General features: G+C 45.4%; 1 protein-coding gene across 9 annotated transcripts in view; it reads left to right on the top strand.

Moving 5' to 3' along the window:
* SEL1L3 (SEL1L family member 3) overlaps positions 1-17,888 on the top strand; it is a 116,546-nt gene extending 98,658 nt beyond the window's left edge. For 6 of the 9 annotated variants that reach the window (XM_084971667.1, XM_084971669.1, XM_084971668.1 and 3 more), the window contains 7 exons: positions 702-792; positions 924-1,008; positions 2,356-2,465; positions 7,098-7,225; positions 7,799-7,901; positions 7,984-8,056; positions 16,714-17,888. In XM_084971667.1, coding sequence (XP_084827793.1) covers positions 702-792; positions 924-1,008; positions 2,356-2,465; positions 7,098-7,225; positions 7,799-7,901; positions 7,984-8,056; positions 16,714-16,853 — 730 coding nt within the window. In that variant the 3' untranslated portion in view covers positions 16,854-17,888. Of the gene's footprint in view, positions 1-701; positions 793-923; positions 1,009-2,355; positions 3,076-5,052; positions 5,434-7,097; positions 7,226-7,798; positions 7,902-7,983; positions 8,057-16,713 lie in introns of those variants that run through there. The other 3 variants (XM_084971670.1, XM_084971664.1, XR_014812264.1) reach the window with 2 other exon arrangements.
* Positions 17,889-18,942: the final 1,054 nt, after the last annotated feature.

Genomic DNA, 18,942 nt, shown 5'->3' with positions numbered 1-18,942 from the left:
AGTCTTAAGACCCTCCCCATTTAAGCGTGGCATTAATTGGCTTCTCACTAGCAGTGGTTATAGGAGTATATTATCTGCTTCTTCCAAGCTCTTACCATTATCTGTATTATGAATTGGGTGCCAGTCTTTCAACAGATGAAAAGTGGTCTCATTGTTTTGCAATCATTCAATTACCCGTGGTGTCAAACAGTTATTTTTTTCAGACGTGTTTTTGGCCATTGGTATCAAGCCCCTTGTAAACTGCCTCTCCTTTGCCAAACTTTTAATGTACCACAAAAGCTCAGCTTTAATTAAGCTTGTTCAGAATCCTAAGCCCCATAAAGCCTTTCACAAAACAGGACTCGAAAGCGCAGCGCTTTTTCTTAATACCACTTATCTCCTCTAAGCGAGGATGGAAGGATTCAAGGACCAAAAGCTAATAGACTATTCCCCAGCCAGCCCTCGACATAGCATTCGGCCAGTAGAGGTAGCTGTTGTACCAACCAGCTCCCCAACCTTATCTGTGAGTTCAGCCTTTAAGAGAGAAAATAAATCAGTGCAGTATTTTTAACAACAGTGTTTATTTAAAAAAAAAAAAATTCATGATTTTGTGGTTTTAAAAAAATGCTTATTTTGTGCCCTCTTATGTGCGGCTGTAAAGCCCTCTGTGAATATTAGTAAGAGCCACTATGTGAAGTTTATTATTAATCATCTATTTTTAGGCACGAAGCTTTGCTGTATTATGTTTTAGCAGCAGAAACTGGAATTGAAGTGTCACAGACAAATTTAGCACACATCTGTGAGGAGAGGCCAGTAAGTAAATGTATTCTTCTCAGATAGAAGCTCTAAGGTTAAGGAGAATGAATTGGGGTTTATGGAGGCAAAATTAGCCACTTGGCAGAAATATTAATGAGTTAACTTTCTCTCCCCCTTCGCCCCCTCAGGACCTGGCCAAGAGATACTTGGGTGTTAATTGTGTTTGGAGATACTATAATTTCTCTGTTTTTCAAATCGATGCTCCTTCATTTGGTATGTATAGAGAAACGGGTGCTAAATTGAACCATTGGAGGCTTTTAATCTTTAGTAACAGGGAACATCTAACAGCTTTGTGTGAAGTGTGATATTTCTAAACAATTAAGAAAGAGAGTGAAAAATCTCAGCTATTAAGATCTTGCCTAAACTCTGCTCTCAGCCCCAAGCAATGTACTTCTCTTCCTCCACTGTCCATCAAATGCTTGGACCCGGCATTTCTAAGGAATCAGCAGGGATTCAAAAGAGACAGCTACTCTGGAGAGACTCCCTGGGCCAGTCACCTGCCTTTTTGCCCTCAGACAGATTCCCTGTCTTCCTGGCTCTGCTCTGATAGGAAACAGACCCTCAGGAACTACAGTTCCCAGACCGCTTTGCGCTGAGGCATTTGATTAATTTCAGCCAATAGGAGTCACTGGCAGCAAAGTGCAGGGTGGGAAGAAGTGAGAAGCCCAAGTATTTCTCCCCTTCTCTCTCTGCTTTGGGCTGTGTCTCTGGCCATGGCTGCAATTTCCATGGCCCCAGCTCCTGCCTGGAGGTCTCTCCTCTGTAGCTCAGTTGGCCCCCAGCCCTAGGAACGTAGTAGCTTCTGGCATTGCTCATCTCTGGGTCACCTGCTGTTCCCCATTTGCCCTTTCAACCCTTCCAACATCCTGGTAACTGGTTCCCAGTTTTAAAATCCTGCTTTTGAAGTACCTGAAGAGGATTCTATTTTGCTCATTGGACGTTGAATGATGATACATACACTTTTGAACAAAACTTTTTTTCTCAGAGGGAAAATAAAACATATAGCTTAAACAGAGTGAAAAAAAAAAAAAAAAAAAAAAAAAAAAAAACCCTATCTGTCAGTCCTCAGACCCAGGCAGCAAAATCTTGGTGCCCCAAACCACCTTGGCTGGTTGGACTGTGAGGTGCAGACTGTGATTCTCACCAAGAGACCCATCAGGAGAGCTACCCAGCCAAGCAAGAAAATATGTCCAGAGGAGTTCCCGCTGTAACACAGTGGGATTGGCGGTGTCTTGGGAGCACTGAGACTCGGGTTCGATACCCGGCCCAAGTTAAGCGTTGCTGCCGCTGCAGTGTAGGTTACAACTACAGCTCAGATCTGATCCTTGGCCGGGGAACTCCAAATGCCACGGGGTGGCCAAAAAAGAAAAAGAAAAGAATATGTCTAGAAATGGGGGTACCCAGTGCAAAAACCTTTTTTTCCCCCTTCTGACATCAGGGAACCCTAAAGATGGATCCCTATTCAAATTCCCTTGCAGTGATGCCAATGGGCCGATCATTTAAAGTGTCGATCTGAAATAAGACCACTTCACCCACGAGCCTGTGCTTCTTGTCCTGCAGCCTATTTGAAAATGGGAGACCTTTACTACTACGGCCACCAAAACCAGTCCCAAGACCTGGAGCTGTCTGTGCAGATGTACGCCCAAGCAGCTCTGGATGGAGATTCCCAGGTAAACAGCAACAAAAAGGAGCTGCTGGTGATGCTCATTTGCGTGGTTGGGAGTCCTCCCAAGCTGTCTGTGTGTGCGTCAGTTCTGCAAAGTCACTTCTCATCCAGGTTCATGAGCCCCTCCAGCACCTGTCGGACAACTCTCAGCGGAATGGCGCACCTTTCTTGAACATGTACTGTATTGGCCATGCCATTCTCATGGCAATCTCGTGGGAATGGAGACTATTTTATAGTGGAGATTATATACCAAGGTTGTGACAAGGTGGTAAGTTGCTCAGTGCCAAACAGGTGAAGCAGCCAGAGCCTGAACCTAGGTCTTCTGGAGCCAAACCCAGGAGTCTTTCTACCAGATTCCATCAAACTCACTCACTAGGTAGGAACTCAAGAAATCAGAAACGGTCAAAATGAGAAGCAGTTTACTTGCATAGTTGGGCCAATACTTTGGCGACAGGACTTTCCTCTGGGTGACCTTTGTTTTTTTTGTTTTTTTTTTTTTTTTGGTGGGGGAGGATCTTTTCTTTTGGAATGTTTTTTGAGTTATAGAAAAGTTGCATAGCAGGAGTTCCCATCGTGGCTCAGCAGAAACAAATCTGACTAGCATCCATGAAGACGTGCGTTCGATCCCTGGCCTTGCTCAGTGGGTTAAGGATCCAGCCTTGTCACACGCTGTGGTGTAGGCTGGCAACTGTAGCTCCAATTCAACCCCTAGCCTGGGAACCTCCATATGCCGTGGGCGCAGCCCTAAAAAGAAAAAAGAAGAAAAAAAAACCTAAGAAATCCATGTTGGTTGGATTAACTATACTTGAGACTTTATTTGAAGTTCACTTGTTTTTCCACTAAGATTATTTTTCTGTCTCAGGGTCCCACCCAAGGTCCCGCATTGCATTTCATTTGTCCTATTTCCTTAGTCTTTTTTCGATCTGGAACAGGTTCTATCTTTGCTTGTCTTTCATGACCTGGATACCTTTGAAGAATACTTGTCAGATACTTTGTAGAATGTCCCTCATTTTGGGGGCTGACTTTTGCTTTCTTATGAATGGATTGAGGTTCTGCCTTTGGGGTAAGAAGAGCCTGGATGCCATGCGTCCTTCTCACTGTGTCATATGAGGCCTTCGTGACGTCAGGATGTCGCGTTACTGGTGAGGTTGATCTCAGTCCCTCGGCGAAGGTGGTTTCTGCTGGGTTTTTCTTTCTGATTTGTAGATTTCTTGGGGGGATCGTTTGTGGCGATGTGAGTATTCTCTTTCCCCCCAGACTCCTGCCCCCTGACTTTCGTCTCCTTCGGTAAATCTTGCCACAGCTGCCGGGTGCTAACGACCCTTTTCTCTTTCTCTCGTTCCTTCTGCATCTGCCAGTCGGCTTTCCCTGTGAGGCTCTCAGGGCTCTTTCACGAGGGCAGCTGGAATAGCTGTGTTCCCCTCTCTCAGTGTGGCATTGTGATTTGTGATCTGATCACAGAACAAAAGTTGGAATCTTATGCCTACTCGGTCTTTTTTTTTTTTTTTTAAGGAGGTACTTTTTTTTTTTACCCACATCTCTGTCACCTTCATAGAAATACATACATGGCAAGTCACGCAGTCCCTGAGTCTTTGTTTTCTCATTCGTGAACCTCCTAGGTTATGAGGTGACATGTTTGGAGCCCAGCACTGCTCATGCTCAGTGGACAGGATCTATTCTCTTACTATTTCTTCCAGAAGGAAATAAGAGTTGGTGCCTCAAAGGATTGGCTAGAGAGCCAAACTCCCCTAGATGATATTAATTGTTACTCCGAATCCAGCCTGGACCTAATTCTTAATTCTGATTTTAATTTTTTTGAAAGATAATGTTATTAAAAACATTAAAGAATAATTTGTAAAGAGAAAAAAAAAATCGGAGAACACACCCACAATTCCATGTCAGGGGCCTTAGTCCTTGAGTCTTGGTATCCCTTTCCAGTCCCGGCCACAGGCAAGAGGATCACTGTAACAGCAACCAGAGCACACCGGCCGCTTGAAAAGTCTGCCCCTTCTCACATACTATACAAACGTGTACATTCTATCGCCTAGTGTTTGCAGCTTTGACTTAACTGCTGCCCTCATTCTGTTGAGTTGGTAGACTGTAATTTATTAACCTTTTTTTTGAAAGGGCCTCACCAGCAATACATGGAAATTCCCGGGCCACAGATGGATTCCGAGCCACAGCCTCAGCAATGCGGGATCCTTTAACCCAGGATGCAGGGCTGAGGATTAAACCCTTGGCTCTGCAGCAACCTGAGTTGCAGCAGTCCAACTCTTAACCCACTGTGCCACAGCGGGAGCTCCAGTTTACTAAGTTTTATCTTATGGGTGGACATTTATTCTCATTTGCTGATGTATCCAATGACTTGGCACGTGTATGTAGGTTCTGCCATCTGCCATGTCTTTTATTATTATTATTTTTTTCTCCTTTAGGGCTGCAGAGTGGCAAATGGAAGTTCCCAGGCTAGGGGTCAAATCAGAGCTACAGCTGCCGGCCTACACCACAGCCATGGGACCAGATCCCAGGCACGTCTGCAGCCTACACTGCAGCTCATAGAAATTCCAGATCCATCACCCAATGAGCGAGGCCAGGGATCGAACCTGCCTCCTCATAGATACTAGTCGGGTTCATTACTGCTGAGCTTCGAAAGGAACCACTGCTTAGTGGTGGGGACACAAGAGTGAAATATTTTGCCTTCGTGGTATTTAGAGTCTATTAAGGAGGACATGAAAGTCATCTTCCATTGTGCTGCAATTACAGTGAGTGCCACAGTGAACATTTTTGTATTTCCATCTTTTGCTTTTGTTTGAATCATTTTGTTATAATCTGAGAGGTAGTATTACTGAGTCAAACAGTCTAAATGGTTTTATGGCTACGTAGTAATAGTATATTAACAACTTGCTTTCTGAAACTGTTTCCCAATTAATACACCACCAAGCAGTGCTTAAGCATAAAAAGATAACTGAAATCTTGTCAGTGCTGGATGTTTTCATGATTTAATTTTGATAATTGAATGATGATAAGGTAATGCTTCCATATTTTTTAAATTGCGTTTATTTAGCGGCTACTGGGGATTGGCACTTCTACATATTCTTCTCTAAGATAATTTACTCCTCATATGTTCTTACATGAATTCTCTTTGTCTGCTTATCTGTTGGAGTTCAGATTTTTTTTTAAAGTATAATTTGTTCTTTACACATTTGGCCCATAGATGATGAGCCTTAAGCTATTACCTTGCATACAAACATTCCCCTAGTTCACCCCGCACTTTATTTTAATCTTGTTATTTTGCCATTGTTCAGAGACTTTAAACTTTTAGAAAGTCATATTCTTCTTTTCTTCTAATATCTCAGGTTTTAAGTGTACAATCTTTTCAGAAGTAGAGAAACAGTCTATTTTGTGTGTGTGTGTGTGTGTGTGTGTGTGAAATTTAAAGATACCTAACACTTGTATCAATTTAAAGGTTATTTGGCAGTTTGATGGAGCTTGAGATTTGAGACTGAATCCTGTCTGCATTTTAATCCCCTTTCCAGCTGTGGGACCTAGGGCAAATTCCTTAACCCAGGGCCTCGTAATAATAGTGTAGACAATGATAGAGCCTATCTCAGTTTGTTGTTAGGAGGATTAAATGAATCCCTAGAAAAAAAACAATGCCTCACATACAGCAAACGCTCAGGAAATGCTGGCTGCAGTTATTTTTATGGTGATCATTACATAGCATGCTTGTGAGAGGCCTGGTGTTTACAGGGTAGGGAATGGTGATTTTTACTCAGAATCAACCAAAGAAAGGAAAGGAAGAAGGGAGGATATAAGTCATTAAAGCATGACTCAGTTCTTTGATGGGCAAAATGCTCTGGGGATTTATAAAGCTCTAACGATAAGCAACGTGTCATGTTTTGTTTCTTCCTGGGGTCTGGCCACGAGCTCAGCTCATGATGGACAGTCCATCCCCTCCAGGTGCTCGAATAGTTTCCATCCTTGATGAAGCACCTCACCCGTCAGGCTCTTAACTGTTATTTATTGGACCTGCGCAGCCCAATAAGGCAGGTCCTACCCCTGTGAGCCATGAACACGATGTATAATAAAGAAAAGGTAGCAAAGTGTGCCAGCGTGCCAAGGGGCATCAAGAGAGCACATTCTCCATCCTGGCCTAGGAAAGATGAGACAGACACTGGTGCATTATCCTCTGCAGAGAGACCCTGTCTACTTGGAAGGTCAGCCATGAGCAGCGCCCCAGCCGTAATTAGCTACACTGCTGACATGCGAATGGTGACCCAGCGTATGGTCTGTGATGGACGTCACCCTTGACTCAGTATTCCGGTTTGTAGATGATCCGAGGGCACATTTTCCAGAGAGTTCTGTTTTGAAAGCATGAGCAGCAAAGGACAGATGCCCCCGGTTGACTGGCTTCTGAGCAGATGGGACACAGCATTCTCTGAAAGCCTCCTGGTTCTCCTGCAAATAAGTTTCTCAGATGCATATATTTAGGGAAACAATTCATCAGTGACGGATGACAAAACCATCTGGCTCTAGGGACTGGAAAACAAAAATCTCGAGGTTGTAAAAGTTGACATTCTGCTGAAGGGTGCGTGTCCAAGTTTTCTTATATGGAGTTTGGTTTGTGGCTTGTTTGCAGGGATTTTTTAACCTGGCCCTGCTAATCGAGGAAGGTGCTATAATCCCACATCATATTTTGGATTTCTTAGAAATTGACCCGACCATCCATTCTAATAACATCTCCATCCTCCAGGAACTGTACGAAAGGTGAGTTCAGAGTCTCTGTAATCCTGGGGCAGCTGCAGCGGGGAAGCCAAGTGGGTGGTGTTTGCTTTTTGGTTCGAGTTGGTCTTCCCGCTTGTTTTCTCATGTAGGTGGTTTTAAAGGGCTCAGGATTTGTTTCCATTAGCGAACAGTCAGCTGGACCCAAACTTAATTCCCTTTTCAGATTCTGAGGCTTAGGATATAGAATGTGCTTGATCTGAAGTTAAAATGTCCCATTAGATGATGCTTTTCTGCAAGATGGGAATTCTCCAGTGTCTGGACTTTGGACCAAAGTGTTGCTCAGCAGCCCCCAGGCTGCAAGGACCTCCTTGTCCTATCTTTTTATGAAGGATTGGACTGACTTTTTTTTTCTGAGATTTCTGCCAGGATCCTAGAATTTCTGGGGAGGCTCAAACCTCTCAGAACTGGCTTGCTTCTTTTTTTCTCTCATCTTCCATGTGCTTGTTGGACCCAAAGCGAAAGGGCGTGGGCTCGAGGGTCTGCAAATACCAGTCGTTAAGTAATGCTTACCAAGGTCTGCCAGCGTGTTGGATGCCCTGTGCTTCTTGTGTGCAGGTGCTGGAGCCACAGCAGCGAGGAGTCCTTTAGCCCCTGCTCCCTGGCCTGGCTTTACCTTAACCTCCGGCTTATGTGGGGCGCCGTCCTGCACTCCGCCCTGGTAAGAACCGTCTCCCCGCAGCCCTGCCCTCGTGGTTCCTGCCTTTTATCGGTCATCTGACATGTGCTTTGGACGTTTGCAGATCTACTTTCTGGGAACCTTCCTGCTGTCTGTATTGATCGCCTGGACTGTGCAGTATGTCCAGTCTGTCTCAGGTAAAGATTTATAACAAGCCAGGGCAATATAAAAAACGAAAGGATTCCTTTTCCCTACTAGAAAAATGATGCTCTCCCTCTTCCTGCCCTTGGCCATGCCATTTCCTTTCCTTACAAGGGTCGTTCACAGAGTGGGGGTCACCCCTAGGGCTGTATCATGATCTCTGGCTGATGGGAGGCTCCAATTATATTCTTCAAAGGAAGCAAGTATTTTTTTAAATAAGACGCTTAAAAAACTCAACAAAGATGTCCGCTCCCATTGAAAATACACTTGCTAGAGAAGGAAAAAAAAAAAGGAGTTCCCATTGTGGCTCAGTGGGTTAAGAACCCGATATGGTGTCCCTGAGGATATGGGTTCGATCTCTGGCCTCATTCGGTGGGTCAAGGATCCCACATTGTCACAATCTGTGGCAGAGTTTGCAGATGCCACTCGGATCCTGAGTTGCCGTGGCTGTGGCATAGGCTGGCAGCTGCACCTCTGATTCGACCCCCTAGCCTGGGAACGTCCATATGCCGCAGGTACAGCTTCAAAAAGAAGAAAATACACCTGCTCTCAAAACTACATCTTGTGTGCCTTGAAACACAGTTCTGAGGCCCCCTCCAGCACCACGTCTTTTTATTTATCCTAGTCAAGGAATGTGTGGGACGATAAACAAGCACTTGCAATGAATAAAAATACTCAGCCATTTAGATTCGGAGGGAGGGGCCAGGAAGACTGTAAAGCCAGCATCTAGTCTAGTGTGGCTTCCCAGGCACCATTACTCTTCTGAGCTAGTGTGAGGCAGTAGTTAAGGAGATGGACCCCCGGTCCTTTCCAGCTGGATCTAACATCCAGGCTTAGCTACTCATTAGCTATGTAACTTATGGCCAATTGTTTCACCTTCCCGACCCCTCAATTTCTCATCAGTAAAATGAGGTTATAATAGTAGCTGTTTCTCAGAGATGTTAAGAAGGTTCAGTGGGAGAAAAAAATGCACATAATACACCAGAATAACTACGGTAGTTAAATGTTAGCTGTTCTATTTATTTGGCAGCTAAAACCCTCTCGGATAAGGATAGCTGTCAAGCGTCTCCTCTTCCCTACGAGACCATACGCTGAGTCAGAGGAAGCTCTTATGACCTCACCCTTAGTAGGTGCACAAATTTGCAAACGTCTTGGAGTTCCCGTTGTGGCGCAGTGGTTAACAAATCCGACTAGGAACCATGAGGTTGCGGGTTCAATCCCTGGCCTTGCTCAGTGGGTTAAGGATCCGGCGTTTCCATGAGCTGTGGTGTGGGTCACAGATGCGGCTCGGATCCCGTGTTGCTGTGGCTATGGTGTAGGCCGGTGGCTACAGCGCCGATTGGACCCCTAGCCTGGGAACCTCCATATGCCAAGGCAGCGGCCCAAGAAATGGCAAAAAGACCAAAAAAAAAGAAAAAAAAATTGCAAACATCTCTCAGTGGAGGTTTCCAGTTCCCCACCCTCTTGAATGGCTGCAGAGGGTCAGAATCACTCACCAAGACCAGTAGGGACACTTACAAATGGGTCTGTAAGGACTGGACATGACGTTGGAGCACTGGCACAGCTGCTGTTATTTGCGTGGCGGATAATGAAAAGCAAAAGGAGCGCATTTCAGCACAGGTTGGAGGGTGAAACGGAAGCCTCTGTTCCGAGAGGTGAATACAGAATCATTTCCCCTGATTTACCTGAGGAAGTTAACAGGCAACCATCAAAAGCCCTTCCAGCTTAGATGCCCTGTGCTATGCTGGCTGATAAATTCTCCTCATGCAAATTCTGTCCTGTCCCTAAATTTGTTGCCAGGTATAGCACATTTATTTTGCATCTTGTCAGTGTTTTCCATTTCAAATTATCTTTGTCATTTTTATTCTGTAGAAATATTGTTATGATTATTACAAATGCAATTCCGTTAGAGGAGCTGAAAATTGTCTTTATGATTTTATGCCAGCTGGTAGCCATGAAAATTCATGGGCTGGTGGAATGGCTTTTATCAGAAGTCGTCTTGTTTTTTCCTTTCTCCGGCTTCATTATCAATCCCTCCGCATTCCCATCTCCCCGTCCCTCCCACCTTTTGATATATTTTCCTCTTTCTCTGTATCCTTTGCTCTTTCACACATTTTTTTTCAAACTTTTTCACTCACTTCTTCCTCTAAGTACCTCTTCCACTCTTGGTACACATTGGCGATGTCAGGATAGGACCTTCAAAATAATTTAATTCTGGAGTTCCCGTCGTGGCACAGTGGAAATGAATCCGACTAGGAACCATGAGGTTGTGAGTTTGATCCCTGGGCTCGCTCAGTGGGTTAAGGATCCAGCATTGCCGTGAGCTGTGGTATAGATTGTAGACGCGGCTCGGATCCCACATTGCTGTGGCTGTGTGTAGGCTGGCAGCTACAGCTCTGATTAGACCCCTAGTCTGGGAACCTCCATATGCCACGGGTGCGGCCCCAAAAAGACAAAAAAAAATTTTAATTCTGTGCCCATCATCTTACAGATAAATAAATTGAGGCTCAAGGAATGAAGTGGTCTGCCCGAAACCGCAAAATAAAGTGCAGGAAAAGATGAAGGGCAGCAGAATTGCAAACTTTTTCACTGTCACAATACTTTAAAACAGTGGCTACCATCTGTCTCTGACCCATGTCCCCTTACAGAAGATGCATTGTTCAACCATTTTCGGTACCCTGAAATGAATGGCAAGCACACACTTGCAGACATGCTTTCATTTACTTTTTTTCTTTTTATGGCCGCACCCATGGCTTATGGAAGTTCCCAGGCGAGGGGCTAAACCTGTTGCCTACACCACAGCCACAGCAACACCAGATCTTAACCCACCGATCCAGGCCAGGGACTGAATCCACGTCCTCACAGAATCAACATCAGGTCCTTAACCCACTGAGCCACAACAGAACTCCCACACTTTCTCTTTTAATAATGCCCTTGGAGTTCCCTCTGTGGTGCAACGGGATTGATGTTATCTCTGGAGCACAGGGATGCAGCTTCGATCCCTGGCCCAGCACAGTGGGCTAAGGATCTGGCATTGCTGCAGCTGCAGCCTAGGTTAAAAGCTGCAGCTTTTGGATCTGATACCTGGCCAGGGAGCTCCGTATGCCGTGGCTTAGCCAAAACAAACAAATCAAAAATGCCTTACCAGCAATATAAAGAAGAAATAGAAAGAGAGCAATTATAATAAAATAATAAGTATTTCAATATGTAAATTCTAGCATTATGCTTCTTATTTTGATGTGCACAGGAATCAACCAGGGATCTGATTAAATTCATATTCTTTTTGTTTTGTTTTGTTTTCTGGCCAAACTCCCCCCTGTGGAAGTTCCCGGGCCAGGGATAGAACCCGAGCCACTGCAGTGATGACACCGGATCCTTAACCTGCTCATGCCACAAGGGAACTCCTAAATGCATATTCTGAGTCAGTCAGTCAGTCTGGGGATGGCTCTGGGATCCAGCATTTCTTACAAGGCTTCAGGTTATGTCCACCTAGACCACCTGACACTCCGTGGGCCACGCTTAGAGCCTAGAAATTTTAAAAAGTCTCTACATGGAGTTCCTGTTGTGTTGCAGTGGAAATGAATCCGACTAGCATCCGTGAGGATGTGGGTTTGATCCCTGGTCTCACTCAGTGGATTGGGGATTCGGCTTTGCAGTGAGCTGTGGGGTAGGTCGAAGATGAGGCTTGGCTGTGACCCGGCAGCTGTAGCTCCAGTTAGACCCCGTTCTAGTCTGAGAACGTCCATATGCTGAGGGTGTGGCCCCCAAAAGCGCTCCCCCCAAATTTAATAAATAAAAAAATAAAAAGTCTCCACATAGTTCCAAAATGTTCCCCCACAGGGGCACCTACCAGCCCTGTAAGGACTAGCATTGACTTAAATTATGTCGTAAATTATTTCCATATTTTTTTAAAGTCCTCAACATAAGTACAAATGAGTCAGTCACTTTGAAATAAGAGGGTGCTCCATCAATGAGTGGGTGACGGGGCAGGGGCCACTGAGGCACAAAAAAGCAGGAGAGGTGCACTGTGTCGGGCCCACCGAGGGCAACGTTTCTACCACTGGCACCTCCCTGATGAGCCAGTGCCATAAGCCTCCCCATGGAAAGGGGGCAGGTGTCTTTGCTGCTGGCAGCAGCCTTAGTGCAGTGATGCAGACACAGGAATGCAGCCTGGGTGCCGACTGCCAGCGTAGAGAGACCAGATTTAAGAGTTAGAAACCTCTTTCAGGTTGCTTTGTGCTGTAAGCTAGGGATCTTTATCATTTTGTGATTTGCATTTTTTCCCCAGTCAGTTGTTTTAAAAACGAATGACTTATGGTCGAACCTTTAAATTGAGCTGTCCATCCATTTTGTGTTCAGCTCCAGCTACCTTCCTCTGCCTCTTGAGTTTATACACTTTGTGATATATAGTCAACACTTCAGCACATTTGCCACATTAAATTGCCCTGTGTTCAGAAGGCCAGTGATGCGGCACAGTAGCTAACAGCACAGGCTGCTAAGATTCTGGCCCGCCACAAGCTGTGTGACCTTGGCCGAGGGAGGGACCCTCTCTGTGCCTCAGTTTCCCATTCTCTAAAATAGTGGAAATAGTAGTATATCTGCCTCTGTAGTGTAGTTGAGAGAATACATATAAAGTACTTAGAACTCAAGAAATCTTAGCTGGGAAAAGAATAAGCCAGTTATAAAGACAAAAGAGAGAGAGAGAGAAAGAAGGAAGGAAGGAAGGAGGGAGGGAGGGAGGGAGGAAGGAAAGAAAGAAAGAAAGAAAGAAAGAAAGAAAGAAAGAAAGAAAGAAAGAAAGAAAGAAAGAAAGAGAGAGAAAGAAAGAAAGAAAGAAGGAAAAGAGAAAAGAAGAGGAAATGAGGAAAGAAGAGGAAAGGAGGGAAAAAAAGAAAGATTAGCTCTTAGCTCCTAAGGAACGATGCTCTCTGGGGCATTTTACCTGCAATTCAAGCATCCTGACAGCAGGTAGCACCCACACTTCGAGCGCTTAGTTTACCTTAGTAAGTAGCAGACACTATTACCAGAGTCTAGCATGCTTTTCTAGGCTGTTGGACTTTTTCTAAGACATAAAACTCTTTTTTAAAAGACAGCTAAACAAGACATTGACGAGCCTAGCAAGCATACCAAAACAAGTACACAAAAAATATTGTATCCAAAAAAAACCTCTTTCATTTTTCTTTGATGGAAACTTGTTTTTGATTCCTAGCTTGCATTCCACCAGGGGGCTCAGCCTTTCTTGACGCTGATGCCTCCCAGGAAGTGCAAAGGCCCTAGGTCTTGCGCAGCACTAACCGCTCAGACGGGCAGCTCAGCCATCTGATAGCAGAATACACTACTGCCCCAGACCTACCCTGTTCTCTCAGGTCCATCGGCTTCGCAGCTCCTGGGCACCTACGAGGCCCATCATCTTTTACGAAAGCTGAGCACCTAGCCTTTTTTTCATCCAGGTTTTCCTTTCTCAGATTGCAAAAGGGAAAAGGTGAGGGCTCCACGGTGGGTACCCCCGCAGCCAGGCTCAGTCAGTTCCCCACACTCTGAAAGCCTGCTTGCCCAGCCTCATTGCATCACTCAGGCACTTTCCCTCCCCCTGCCTGTCAAGGACACTGAGCATAACTGCCTTCAAGGACTCGGGCTTTTGGAAAAAAAAAAAAAAAAATCCCAAAGTATGTCTAGAACCATCTCCATTGCTGTCCTGCCACAAATCTCCCCTGAGACCGAAAAAGTGTGGAGCCCAGCTGGCCACCTGGCAGAAAATCAAGCAGAGAATAGAGGGACAGAGTTCCCACTGTGGTTCAGCAGGTTAAGAACCTGAGCGGTATCCATGAGGACTCGGGTTCGATCCCTGGCCCCGCTCAGTGGGTTAAGGATCCAGTGTTGCCTTGAGCTGCAGTGTAGGTCACAGACACAACTCGGATCCTGTGCTGCTGTGGCTGTGGCATAGGCTGGCAGCTAGCTGCAGCTCCGATTCGACCCCCAGCCTGGAAAGTTCCATATGCCACAAGTGCAGCCCTAAAAAGACAAAAAGAATAGAGGGAAGAAATGTAAACAACCACTTTGAAGAGAGAGTCCTGCCTTCCTAGTCTTAGTGTGACCATCATGTCTAAACAGAATAGACAGCCAGGAGCAAGATCTGACAACCCCAGCACCGGGAGCATCCTTTCGCACCGGTGCCGGCATGTTGGAAACATTCATGATTTCCTATTCAAAACATTCATAATTTAAGCCTACTCATCCTTTTCGTCTAAGTGGTGAGGCTAGTGGTCTTGACAAAGAGTCAGATGATGTGAACAAGATTCATTAAACCTTTTCCGACTCTTCTCCTGTCCTCCGCATTTCCAGTTAATGAGGTTTCTACTAAAATTACAGCAAAATGTCACCAAGTGGCGCTCATGAAAAAAAGCAGTAGCCTTAAAGTCAGAGTGATTTAATGGTGAGATTTTACTTTTCTCCTGTCTCATTACCCTTCATGCCCTCCAGGTGTCTTGACGCATAAGACACGTTGAAATGACATGGATCTTGTACGTGGACTGGATCGTTCTGGATCCAGAGGCTAGATCTGATTCACAGCATATGATTTCCAGAACTTTCCTCCCTCACCTCTGTACCCTGCCCCCCACTCCCCCGCAAACCCTTTGTAGCTATTCTGTTATCTCCAGATTCAACCAATATTTTCTCTCCTATTCTTCTTTCCTTTATGCTCCCATCTGGTCAACTGGCACACAGATACTTTTCCTACATTGGCTCACAATAGACGTTGGCAAAGTTTTTCTGTGAAAGGGCCAGATAATAAACATTTGGGGCTGTGAGGGCCGTCTCTGTCACAGCCACTCAACTGTCATTATGGCGCACAAGCAGCCATGGATGATTCTGGAAAACACAGGGAACAATTCCGCTCATCTCCAATAAAACTTGCCTGTGGACCTGAAGGCTTGAATCTCATAGGTTTCTCACATGTCACAAAATAACACTCTGCTCTTGATTTTTGATCAATCATGTCAAAATGCAAAAACCCGTTCTTAGATGGCAAACCAGACAGAAACAGGCAGCAAGCCACATTAGGCAGCCGGGCTGCAGTCTGCCAGCTCAGGGCCAGCTCTTGCTTATTCTCACTAATGTACTGAAAATGGTCCCCCAAGCAGCAAAGGCTCCAAAAAATCACTTCTCTTTGGCTCTGGAATATATGCTGTAATTTCTTAAGCAGCCTGCTGATTTTCCTGGTTACCTTGATTCTAGTCCGGTAATCAAATTAGCACGGATTCCAGGTGAGTGGAGACAAAGAGGCCACTTTAAAATTATGATGGGCTGTGGGGGGTTTTGTCCATGATTGCAAATCCCCGATGGAAATTCGAGAGTTCTCACATGGATAATAACAAACTTACTGCTGAAACATGGAGCATTTTTATTCTGCTCCAACAAGACGATTTAAGCGGTGGCAACAGTAATTAGGCATTCCTTCTGCATTTACTCATTGGCACTTTTTTGTTTTAATCAGAAAACTGATTGCTGATTTATCTTGTTACCATGGTGATTTAAACATTTCCCTGAGCTGGAAAAGGAAAAATACACGCCTTCGTACTTCATTAACTTTCGCAGAGAGTCATCAGAAAGATAAATCTTAGGGCCCAAAAAAGTCTTGGATACTGCCTGATCTGAGCCCCCCAATTCACAGATGAGGAAACTGAGACCTGATTTTAGGACTGAGATGTGTGCTGTTCGATATCTACCCCAGAGTCACTTGTTATTGGTAGATAAATGAGACTTGCCCAAAACAGGTCTCCTGACTCCAGCAAATCATTTTGTACTCCATCAATGGGCCTCATGGTCCCTGCCATGGTCAGATCGCTTGTCAAAGTGACGGCTTTGACCTAGAAGCCTCATTTATTATTCAACCCCTGGGTGCCTTCCCATCACCACCACCACCGCGACCACTGTCCTATTCTTTCAGAACAATCTCTGGAGTCATAAGGTCTTCTACAGATACTAGAAGGTGCTCTTTGGAGAATTCCTTTGCATATTCAAAGAGGTCAAGGGCGTTCAAGCCCATTCCTGAATTTCCTAGAACAGCCTCTTGTAGGTAGAACTCCTCCAGAAGGGTTTATCTAGAAGTCAGATTGTCAATATGTAGTGGCATCTTCTGCAAGTCCATACATTTCAGGATGGACATTTGGGAACCTTTTTAATTTATTTCTTGTTTTATATCTTGTTGTCTTTTTAGAGCTGCACCCAAGGCATATGGAGGTTCCCAGGCTAGGGGTCCAGTAGGAGCTGTAGCCACCAGCCTACGGCACAGCCACAGCAATATGAGATCCAAGTCACGTCTGCGACCTACACCACAGCTCATGGCAACACCAGATCCTTAACCCATTGAGCCAGGCCAGGGATCAAACCCACTTCTCATGGATGCTAGTTGGCCTTGTTAGCCGCTGAGCCACGACAGGAATTTCTGGGAACCTTTAAAAATGGTCCCACCTACTGAAGGTTGTCTAAGACTCAAGGGCTGCCGAGCTGGATTAAGAGCACTGCGTAAAAGCAAACTAGCAATCATTTGTACTGAGCGTGACCACCGTGCTTGCTAGGGTCGAGATATGGGGGTGTGTCCTATATGCACCGTCTTGAATATTCAGCCCCTGTTGTGCCTGTGTCTCTGCAGCCAGCAGTTCCCATCCAACACCAGCCCAGTCTTCCTCAGACCCTCCTGCCCCCACTGCAAGTCCAGCTGTGACTCCAGCTACAGATGCCTCTGCTCAGGACCAGCCCACGCTCACTAATAATCCAGAGCCACGTGGGTGAACTGTGCCCTCCAGGTCCTTCCTGATGAGAAAGAAGCCTTTCAACCGCTGGTATTGGAAAGCTGGGGCCAGGGCATTCGGCACCTTAAATGTCTTGTCAACTGGATGCGAATTTTGCACTTGGTGTCTTTATCTTTTTTTTTTTTTTTTTTTAATCAAGGAAATACCCAGAGCAGACAGTGGTTATACCAAAGGTTATCAAATAAATACAAGGAGCTTCCTGGTCGCAGGCATGCCAGGAGGTACACTGCGTCACGGAGGATGTCTGCTGCTGATGAATGTGTGTGGGGGAAGCCAGAGTTTGCCCTGTATAAGGTGTAGACATATAGGGTGTATAAGGTGCATCCGAATCCTTACACACCGAAATGTATTTTAAGAATCTCCATCCCTTGTTCATTCCCTTTTCTTAAAGAACAGAACATGGTAATATTTTGGTACTTGTGTTTGCCGCTGCCCTGCTCCTCGCAGTCCCATGGACAGATTTCAGTTGGATTTCCAAGACCTAGCAGTTCTAAGGCATCTTGAAGCAAATAGGTTATGGCTGGAAATACAGGGAAGGCGATGGCTTTGTAAATCGGTTTACATTTCTCTCCTTGAGTTTTTCTAGGGTCGTAGTGCTTCCGAATCATTTAATGACGCTGTTGGCAATCGTTTACTTTTCAATTGCAATCCGTAAAATAACATGTAGAAAATTCTTAGTATTTAAGTGTAGTCTTCTCCATGAATCACCCGTTAGAATAGACTGGCAGCCGTGGAATAGGCAGGAAATAAGCCTTTAGCTCATAGTCTCATTCCCCACCCTTTATGCCTGCCTGCATCTGTGTAGGGGTGTGTGTGTGTCTGTGTGTATGTGTCTGTGTCTGTGTGTATGTGTGTGTGTGTGTGAGAGAGAGAGAGAGATTGGGGATGAGCAGACTATCTACACTGTATGTTGCTAAGGTAATAAATAAATCAGTAATGCAATATTGTGGGTTCAAACTCCTCTTTGCACTACTTTATTTACAGTAGTAAATAAAAATTATTTTTATACCATTGACTCCTGGAAAGTGGCTTTTTTTTTCTTTCTCATAGGTACTGTTGTCATCATACAAAGCCCTAAGGTCCATGCATTCTCCTTAAGGCGGCAAAAAAGTTCCTTTATGAGAGGTCTTATTTCTAGCAACCATTAACATTTGTGGATATAGAGGTGGCCAGAGGCACCTCTGCAAGAATCCCAAGCTCAGGGCCCTGCCCCTGTGATGTTTGCACAGCATCAGCCGTTGTTTTGGCTGTTCTGAGGCTGAACTGATATCGGTTCTGGGTTAAGTCTGTGGCCCAGCCTCTTTCTCCTGCCTATGCTGTGTGTATTGGTCTTGTTTGTGCAAAGGCTGGCCTTCCTGCTTGAGAAAGAGCCAGACTTTGGAGTCAGACAGCTCCAGATTCAAATTCTGATAGGTAGCTTACCAGCTCAGTCATCTTGGGTGAGTGATTAACCTCTCTGAGCCTCGGATTACTGCGTTCTAAACTAGGGGCAATAAAATCCACCTCTTGGGCTTTTTGTGAGGCTTAAGCGGGAGAACATATGTAAAACTCTCAGGACAGTGCCCTGGACAAGATTGGTGGTTATTTATGAGCAAGAGAAGTTTGAGAAGCCAGATCAAGGGCTCTTTGATCTTCCTAGATCCCCTTTGTGGCAAGCACACCCATTCCCCAGCTGCTGGAAACATAGGCTTTGGACAGTTCCCGGCCGCATCCTTCCCTGGGCTTTGCCATCAGCTGCAGGGAGCTGCCCAAGGTTAAATCCTTGCAAGAGCAGCTCACGGCCAATGGCTCATTGCTGTCAGGAGGCTTTCTCAGTCTCAGCTCTTTTGGGGTCAGGCAGTTTTTGCTGTGGGCAGCCTGTCTTGTGCATTAGGTTGTAAAGCAGTGGGATTACTGGTCTCTACCCACTAGATGCCAGACGTGCCTGCAGCCATCCCCCCACCCCCCAGCTGTGACAGCCGAGAATGTCTCCAGACATTGCAAATACTCCCCGGGGAGCAAAATCAACCCCCCCCCTTCACCTTGGTAATGATTGATGTAGGAAAGCCAAGGTTCCCTGCCTCGGTTTG

Source organism: Sus scrofa, chromosome 8 (assembly GCF_054392235.1).
Source record: "Sus scrofa isolate SSC_HxYL_T2T_F1_AM1 chromosome 8, Sscrofa_HxYL_maternal_Yorkshire_Landrace_v2.0, whole genome shotgun sequence".
Lineage (NCBI taxonomy): Eukaryota > Metazoa > Chordata > Mammalia > Artiodactyla > Suidae > Sus > Sus scrofa.
Note: the sequence above shows the minus strand (reverse complement) of the source record. Positions and strands in the feature narration are given on the sequence as shown.